The 9,766-nt window shown below is 39.1% G+C and overlaps 1 protein-coding gene across 2 annotated transcripts in view; it reads right to left on the bottom strand.

Annotated features, from left to right (window-relative positions):
- Positions 1 to 7,730: 7,730 nt before the first annotated feature.
- Ankfy1 (ankyrin repeat and FYVE domain containing 1) overlaps positions 7,731 to 9,766 on the bottom strand; it is a 62,300-nt gene continuing 60,264 nt past the window's right edge. The window contains exons 9-10 of one of the 2 annotated variants that reach the window (XM_046425099.2): positions 9,120 to 9,188; positions 7,731 to 8,687 (exon numbers count right to left, since the gene is read on the bottom strand). In XM_046425099.2, the coding sequence (XP_046281055.1) occupies positions 8,477 to 8,687; positions 9,120 to 9,188 (280 nt within the window). In that variant the 3' untranslated portion in view covers positions 7,731 to 8,476. Of the gene's footprint in view, positions 8,688 to 9,069; positions 9,189 to 9,766 lie in introns of both variants that reach the window. The other variant, XM_046425100.2, reaches the window with a different exon arrangement.

Genomic DNA, 9,766 nt, shown 5'->3' with positions numbered 1-9,766 from the left:
TGCCAGCGTGGTGACCGCGTGACCCCAATTGGAGAGGGGGCGGAGCGGAGCCGCCACCCACACCCGCCAGGTGGGCAGACCCACGACCCAGTAGTACATGGGCGTGGTAGGAGGGGCAGGGCAGAGCCGCCCTTCACGCTTGCAAGGTAAACAGACCTGTGACAGCCTGGCGGGTCAGGCCCAGTGGCCTGCCAGTGCGGTACACACATAATCCCAACTCGAGTAGGGGCAGAGCAGATCCTTCTCCCACGCCCGGATCAGGCCCTGCCAGTGTGGTGGTCACGTGACCCCAATTGGAGTGGGGGCGGAGCGGAACCGCCACCCGTGCCCACAGGGTGAGCAGACCAGTGATCAACCTGCAGATCAGGCCCAGGGGTCCGCAGGCATGGTAGGAGGGGCGGGGCAGATCCGCCGCCCGCGCCTTCAAGGTAGGCAGACCTACAACAGACCTGCGGATCAGGCCCAGGAGCCTGCCGGCGTGGTACAAACACCACCCTAATTGGAGTAGTGACAGAGCAGAGTCACCTCCCTTGCCAGGAACAGGCCCAGCGTCCTGCAGGCGGGGTAGTCACAACACCCCAATTGGAGTAGGGGCAGAGCAGAGCCTCCACCCGTGCCCGAAAGGTGGGCAGATCTGCGACCGACCAGCGGGACAGGCCCAGTGGCCTGCTGGTACGACAGACACGTCACCCCATTTGGAGTAGGGGCAGAGTAGATCTGCCGCCCGCGCCTGCAGGGTAGGCAAACCTGCAACCGACCGGCGGATCAGGCCCGGTGGCCTGCCGGCGTGGTACACTCGTCACCCCAATTGGAGTAGGGGCAGAACAGAGCCGCCACCAGCTCCCAGAACAGGCCCAGTGACCTGCTGGCGTGGTAGCCACGACACCCCAATTGGAATAAGGAGAGAGCAGAGCCGCCGCCCGCACCTGCAGGAAAGATACGCAAGCAGTATGAAAAGACAAGGAAAGAAAGGACCACAAGCAATGCAGGTCAACGCAACTTTAGAAGAGGTAACAGCTGCAGCAGATGGAATGTCAGATAAAGAATTCAGGATATACATGCTTCAGATGATCTGGAGTATCAAGGAAGACATTAAACAGCAAAATCAGACAATGAAAGATCACTTCGACAACGAATTACGCAAACAAATCCAGGAAGCAAAGGATCAACTATACAGGGAGATAGAGGTTATAAAAAACAAGCAATCAGAAATCCTAGAAATGCAGGAAGCAATAAACCAACTTAAAAACTCAATGGAGAATACTACCAGCAGAGTAGAACACTTAGAAGATAGAACATCAGACAATGAAGACAAAGTATTTCAACTGGAAAAGAACATAGACAGCTCAGCAAGACTGTTAAGAAACCATGAGCAGAACATCCAAGAAATATGGGATAACATTAAGAGACCAAACTTAAGAGTCATTGGGATACTGGAAGGTACAGAGCTCCAAACCAAAGGAATGAGCAGTCTATTCAATGAAATAATAAAAGAAAACTTCCCAGACTTGAAGAATGAGACAGAATCCCAAATCCTAGAAGCCTACAGGACGCCGAATGTGCAAAATCATAAGAGATCCACACCTAGACACATTATAATGAAGATGCCCAACATACAGAATAAGGAGAGAATTTTAAAAGCTACAAGAGAAAGGAAGCAGATTACATTTAGGGGTAAGCCAATCAGGATAACAGCTGATCTTTCAACACAGACTCTGAAAGCTAGAAGATCCTGGAATAACATATTTCAAACACTGAAAGATAATGGGTTCCAACCAAGAATTGTGTATCCAGCGAAATGAAGCTTCAGGATGGAGAATGAAATTGAAACCTTCCACGATAAACAAAAGTTTAAAGAATTCGTAGCTAGAAAACCATCTCTTCAAAACATCCTCACCAAAGCATTACAGGAAGAGGAAATGGAAAATAACAATGAAAACCAACAGTGGGAGGTAGGACAGTAAAGGGGGGGGGAAATAATCAAAGAGGAAAACAAACAATGTTTAGTAACAGAAATAAACAAATATGGCTGGAAGAACAACCCATATCTCAATAATAACCCTAAATGTTAATGGCTTAAACTCACCAATTAAGAGACACAGGCTAGTAGAATGGATCACAAAACAAGACCCAACAATATGCTGCCTACAGGAGACGCATTTGATAGGAAAAGACATACATAGGCTGAAGGTGAAAGGTTGGGAAAAATCATATCACTCATATGGACTTCAGAAACAAGCAGGCGTGTCCATACTCATATCAAATAAAATAGATTTCAAGCCAAAGTTAATCAAAAGAGATAAAGAGGGACACTACATACTGCTTAAGGGAACCATACACCAACAAGACATAACAATCATAAATATTTATGCCCCAAACAATGGTGCAGCTATGTTTGTCAAACAAACTCTTCTCAAGTTCAAGAGTCTAATAGACCACCACACCATAATCATGGGAGACTTCAACACACCTCTCTCGCCACTGGACAGATCTTCCAAACAAAAGTTGAATAAGGAAACTATAGAACTCAATAACACTATTAATAACCTAGACCTAATTGACATATATAGAGTATACCACCCAACATCAAGCAGTTACACTTTTTTCTCAGCAGCACATGGATCCTTCTCAAAAATAGATCATATATTATGTCACAGGGCAACTCTTAGACAATATAAAGGAGTAGAGATAATACCATGCATCTTATCTGATCATAATGGAATGAAACTGAAAATCAACGATAAAAGAAGGAAGGAAAAAGCATACATCAATTGGAGAATGAACAATAGGTTACTGAATGATCAATGGGTTATAGAAGACATCAAGGAGGAAATTAAAAAATTCTTAGAGATAAATGAAAACACTGACACAACATATCGGAATCTATGGGACACATTGAAAGCAGTTCTAAGAGGAAAATTCATTGCTTGGAGTTCATTCCTTAAAAAAAGAAAAAACCAACAAATAAATGATCTCATACTTCATCTCAAAATCCTTGAAAAAGAAGAGCAAAACAACAGCAAAAGAAGTAGAAGGCAAGAAATAATTAAAATCAGAGCTGAAATTAATGAAATCGAAACAAAAGAAACAATTGAAAAAATTGACAAAACTAAAAGTTGGTTCTTTGAAAAAATAAACAAAATCGACAGACCCTTAGCGATGCTAGCGAAGAGAAGAAGAGAGAGAACTCAAATTACTAGCATACGGGATGAAAAAGGCAATATCACAACAGACACTTCAGAAATACAGCAGACAATCAAAAACTATTTTGAATCCTTATACTCCAATAAATTAGAAGCTAGTGAAGGCATAGATAAATTTCTTAAGTCATATGATCTGCCCAGATTGAGTCAGGAGGATATAGAAAACCTAAACAGACCAATATCAATTGAGGAAATAGAAGAAACCATAAAAAGACTACCAACTAAGAAAAGCCCAGGTCCGGATGGGTATACAGCAGAATTTTACAAAACCTTTAAAGAAGAACTAATACCAATACTTTTCAAGCTACTTCAGGAAACAGAAAAGGAGGGAGAACTTCCAAATTCATTCTATAAGGCCAACATCACCCTGATACCTAAACCAGACAAAGACACTTCAAAGAAAGAAAACTACAGACCAATATCTCTAATGAACCTAGATGCAAAAATCCTCAATAAAATTCTGGCGAATCGGATACAAAAACATATCAAAAAAATTGTACACCATGATCAAGTAGGATTCATCCCTGGGATGCAAGGCTGGTTCAATATACGGAAATCAATAAATGTTATTCACCACATCAATAGACTTAAAAATAAGAACCATATGATCATCTCGATAGATGCGGAAAAAGCATTCGACAAAGTACAGCATCCCTTTATGTTCAAAACTCTAGAAAAACTAGGGATAACAGGAACATACCTCAATATTGTAAAAGCAATCTATGCTAAGCCTCAGGCTAGCATCATTCTGAATGGAGAAAAACTGAAGGCATTCCCTCTAAAATCTGGAACAAGACAGGGATGCCCTCTCTCTCCACTTCTCTTCAACATAGTTCTAGAAACACTGGCCAGAGCAATTAGACAGACGAAAGAAATTAAAGGCATCAAAATAGGAAAAGAAGAAATTAAATTATCACTATTTGCAGATGATATGATTCTATATCTAGCAGACCCAAAAGGCTCTACAAAGAAACTATTAGAGCTAATAAATGAATTCAGCAAAGTGGCAGGATTTAAAATCAACACGCATAAATCAAAGGCATTCCTGTATATCAGCGACAAATCCTCTGAAATGGAAATGAGGACAACCACTCCATTCAAAATATCTTCAAAAAAAATAAAATACTTGGGAATCAACCTAACAAAAGAGGTGAAAGACTTATACAATGAAAACTACAGAACCCTAAAGAGAGAAATAGAAGAAGATCTTAGAAGATGGAAAAATATACCCTGTTCATGGATAGGCAGAACTAACATCATCAAAATGGCGATATTACCAAAAGTTCTCTATAGGTTTAATGCAATGCCAATCAAAATCCCAACAGCATTTCTTGTAGAAATAGAGAAAGCAATCATGAAATTCATATGGAAAAATAAAAGACCCAGAATAGCAAAAACAATGCTAAGCAAGAAGTGTGAATCAGGCGGTATAGCGATACCAGACTTCAAACTATACTACAGAGCAATAGTAACAAAAACAGCATGGTACTGGTACCAAAACAGGCGGGTGGACCAATGGTACAGAATAGAGGACACAGAAACCAATCCACAAAACTACAACTATCTTATATTTGAGAAAGGGGCTAAAAGCATGCAATGGAGGAAGGATAGCATCTTCAACAAATGGTGCTAGGAAAACTGGAAATCCATATGCAACAAAATGAAACTGAATCCCTTTCTCTCGCCATGCACAAAAGTGAATTCAAAATGGATCAAGGAGCTGGATATCAAATCAGAGACGCGCCGTCTGATAGAAGAAAAAGTTGGCTACGATCTACATTCGGTGGGATCGGGCTCCAAATTCCTCAATAGGACACCCATAGCACAAAAGTTAATAACTAGAATCAACAAATGGGACTTACTCAAACTAAAAAGTTTTTTCTCAGCAAAAGAAACAATAAGAGAGGTAAATAGGGAGCCTACATCCTGGGAACAAATCTTTACTCCTCACACTTCAGATAGAGCCCTAATATCCAGAGTATACAAAGAACTCAAAAAATTAGACAATAAGAGAACAAACAACCCAATCAACAAATGGGCCAAGGACCTGAACAGACACTTCTCAGAGGAGGACATACAGTCAATCAACAAGTACATGGAAAAATGCTCAACATCTCTAGCTGTCAGAGAAATGCAAATCAAAACCACCCTAAGATACCATCTCACTCCAGTAAGATTGGCAGCCATTATGAAGTCAAACAACAACAAGTGCTGGCGAGGATGTGGGGAAAAGGGTACACTTGTACATTGCTGGTGGGACTGCAGATTGGTGCAGCCAATTTGGAAAGCAGTATGGAGATTTCTTGGAAAGCTGGGAATGGAGCCACCATTTGACCCAGCTATTCCCCTTCTTGGTCTATTCCCTAAAGACCTAAAAAGAGCATGCTACAGGGACACTGCTACATCGATGTTCATAGCAGCACAGTTCACAATAGCAAGACTGTGGAACCAACCTAGATGCCCTTCAATAGACGAATGGATAAAAAAAATGTGGCATTTATACACAATGGAGTATTACTCTGCATTAAAAAATGACAAAATCATAGAATTTACAGGGAAATGGATGGCATTAGAGCAGATTATGCTAAGTGAAGCTAGCCAATCCCTAAAAAACAAATGCCAAATGTCTTCTTTGATATAAGGAAAGTAACTAAGAACAGAGTAGGGACGAAGAACAGGAGAAGAAGATTAACATTTAACAGGGATGAGAGGTGGGAGGGAAAGGGAGAGAGAAGGGAAATTGCACGGTAATGGAAGGAGACCCTCAGGGTTATACAGTGGAGGGGGTAGAGAGAGAGGAGGGGAGGGGAGGGGAGAGGTGGGGAGGGGGGAGGGTGGATGATGGGAAAGGCAGCAGAGCACAACAGACACTAGTATGGCAATTTGTAAATCAATGGATGTGTAACTGATGTGAATCTGCAATCTGTGTATGGGGTGAAGGTGGGAGTTCATAACCCACTTGAATCAAAGTGTGGAATATGATATGTCAAGAAATTTGTAATGTTTTGAACAACCCACAATAAAAAATTAAAAAAAAAAAAAAACCGATAGACCAAGCAGTCCTAAAGTTAATAAGTATGTGTAAGATTTCAATAGAATAATGAACAACTTTGCTGTGACTCACACAGAAAATCCTGCATCCTACAATTTTAAAAGTATACATTATTTTCAAATATGTCAAACTCTTATAAAAACTTGTTCTAAAAGAATCTTAAACATCGGTTGGGGGCGGAGGCAGTCTTAAAAACAGCTGGACATGATAGCAAATGCTTGTAATTTCAGCTATTTAGGAGGCTAAGGCAGAAAGATCACAAGGTCAGCCTGGGGAACTTAGTGAGATCTTGTCTCAAACTGTAATAAAGAGGGCTGGGGATGTAGCTCAGTGGCAGAGAATACTCCTGGGTTCAACCTCCAGTACAAAGTTGTTTTGTTTTGTTTTGTTTTGTTTTAACCAAAGAACCAATCTCTTACATGCCGTACTATGACACAATGTGATTAAATTGAAAAACAGTAAAATTATGGCCAATAACCAATGCATCTTTTTAGATTAAAGCTCTAAATTTCCAGAAGTTATCAATCTAAAATATAGTTTTTCCTGAAGTCCTTGTCCTATAGAACTACTGCTTTAGTTTTTATGTCACCTAGAATAGTGATTTCATTTGACCTTTACTTATTTATTTTGGTTCAGGGGAATGAACCCAGGGCCTCATGCATGCTAAACATGTTTTTTAATCTACCTGAGCTATACCTCCAGCTTCTGATCTTTAAGTACTAATTTTTTTTAATAAAGGGCTATTTAACATTCATCTTTTTTTTTTTTCAGGTAGAAGTCAATTCTCTTTTTTAGTGGCAACTACCTGTACCTTCTACACTGCTAGTATTCAACATGAAATATATGGAATTCTTCCCCTTAAAATATCCCTGTATTATTTAGCCAGATCAAGGAAATGTAAAAATTCAAACTCTGGTTCTCTGAGTATGGCTTATGGATTCTGGGGTTCCTGAGAGTCTTCAGAGGAACCACTAGGTCAAAACTATAATACCCCTACTTACTTTTTCTTCACTATTGGCATTTGCACAGATATTATGAGAGCAATAGTGAGTCAAATTGGAGAGCTTTAGCAAAAATCAACACAGTAGCATCAAAGTGTATTAGTAGATTTTAAAAAAGAGCCAGTTTCACTCAGGATGATCCTTTTACATCAATATAAATTATTAAATTTTTGAAATTTCAACTGAATATGTCTCAAAACTTCTATATTGACAAAATAAAGAGTACACATAAAGATACTTTTGCTACATATCAAAGTATAATGCTGTCTGGAGGAAATGCATTTATGGCACTAACTTATGGGCTGAACTACTGGCTTTTCTCATGCAACAGTATTTTCACCCAAAAGAAAGACTGATTAATACACTACTGTTATTCAAATATGAGTATCTGGTAGACATTTTCTTGAAATTGAACAACTGACAAAGAACAGACAAAAAAAAAAGAAAAAGAAAAAGAAAAACCATCGACAATATTAGTACCCAATGATAAAACTAAAAATCTGTGAAAACTTTTCTTGGCAATCCTAAATTTAATACTGTCTCAATACTAAGACTTCTCTGATAAGATAATTGGTGATACAGATTAAACATAATTCTGAAATGTATGAACATTTTGAAGATCTGCATAACTCAGTGAACCAATTTTTCCCAATGAAAAAGATGCATTCAGAAGACAAATGAGACATGGATTTCAACATAACAAAATACTGAATTTCATGGATATTTAAAATACAAATCCCTTCACTACATATCTGTGTGAAAGATGTATTATCTTCATATACTTTAATCAAAACAACATCTCAAAAGATTGAATACATATGCAAATATAAGAAACCAGCCACTTTTGCTGCATACAGTGCTGCACGTCAGTAATCCTACCTACTCAGGAGGCGAAGGCAGGAGGATCACAAGTTCAGTGCCATCCTGGGCAACCTAGACCTTGCCTCAAAATACAATTTAAAAAGGGTGGGGGTATAAATTCAGTGGTAGAACAACCCTGGGTTCAATCCCAGTTCCAGAAATAATAAACAAAGTATTTCAGTTTGTAAGATTTAATTTGATGTTTGTCTAAACTGAAGTATAAGAAAAAAAATTACAACCTGCACTTTTATTTAAAATTAAGTATAAAATAATTTTCCTAATAGTAGGCCATTTTGTTAAAAACAATTATAAGATATTCCACAGAGCCCCTAACTTCAGCATCAACTTTCAGGGATCTACTATTCTGTACCTGTCATGGTATCAGGTGCATCAGTGTTGCTGCCACGCTGAATGAGTCTGGCTGCAAAGCTGTTTTCATCAAATGAAGTCCCATTTACCACAGGGAGGTCTTCAAAGGGGTTTACAGATGCATCCGAAGATACAGTGATGTACTGTACTGCCAGCCACAAAGCTGTGCTGCCTTCATGGTCTTTTAGCTCTAAATCTAACCTGAAATAAGAAAGCAATGTGAAGAAAGATAAGTATAATCTTCAGACACTCTGTACTGCCAACAGTCTTATTAGTCTTTGTATACTTTTTGAATAATAAAATTTTATTTTTCTTTTACTTATTAAGATTTATAATACTGCTGGGTGTAATGGTGCATGCCTGTAAATCCCAGTGGCTCAGGAGGCTGAGGCAGGAGGATTACAAATTCGAGACTAACCTCAGTAACTTAGCAAGACCCTAAGTAACTTAGTAAGACCCTGTCTCAAAATAAAAAATGAAAAAGGGATTGGGATGTTGCTCAGTGGTTGAGTTCAATCCCCAGTTTAAAAAAAAAAAAAAAATCTTAACACTAAAAGACATTTTAAAAGAATTTTTCACTCACAATCCCACCCTCACAACTGCTTTTTCATTTCTCCATGTCGCCCTACGTACTGTTTACACTGCAGCAGCTGATTGAACACATATTCATTCCTGGCGGTGATGGACAGGTGTAAAGGAGTCCTGTAGGATAAAAAGAGGTCAATTTAAGACAGTCCTAATTCAGGACTACTCACAGCATAAGTGACTAGACTCCTAGGCAGAATAATCATTCACAAGAAATTCTATGTTTCTGCAACAGTTTTCCAAAATCATGACCAATAATCAAAATATGAAAGTGAACTTTTTTATGTTATCATTTATTTAGTGACCAGAAAATGACAAAAGCAATTAAAGAAAAAGATATCAAATATTCTCTAATTTAATACTGACTACTTCAGCAATTTCTATCATAAGTCTGCTTATTTTCCCTTACTTATTCTGGGGGGAGAAAAAACTTTTCTTCCTTCTCCATAATCTTCTGTTAAACACCGGAGTAGTAACAGATGAGAACTGATTAAGGAAGGGGCTGGGGCTGGGGCTCAGTGGTAGAACACTCGCCTAGCACAGGTGAGGTACTGGGTTCAATCCTCATAAAGATAAATAAATAAAGGTATTGTGTCCACCTACAACTAAAAAATATTGAGAAAAAAAAAATAAAAGAACTGCTTAAAGCCAGGCATGGTGGCACATGCCTGTAATCCCAGCAGCTCGGGAGGCTA

Source organism: Marmota monax, unplaced genomic scaffold (assembly GCF_021218885.2).
Source record: "Marmota monax isolate L192 unplaced genomic scaffold, Marmota_monax_Labrador192_F-V1.1 WCK01_AAM20220418_F8-fsc00218, whole genome shotgun sequence".
NCBI classification, from domain to species: Eukaryota; Metazoa; Chordata; class Mammalia; order Rodentia; family Sciuridae; genus Marmota; species Marmota monax.
The sequence above is the reverse complement of the archived record's forward strand: the minus strand, read 5'-3'. Positions and strand labels throughout refer to the sequence as shown.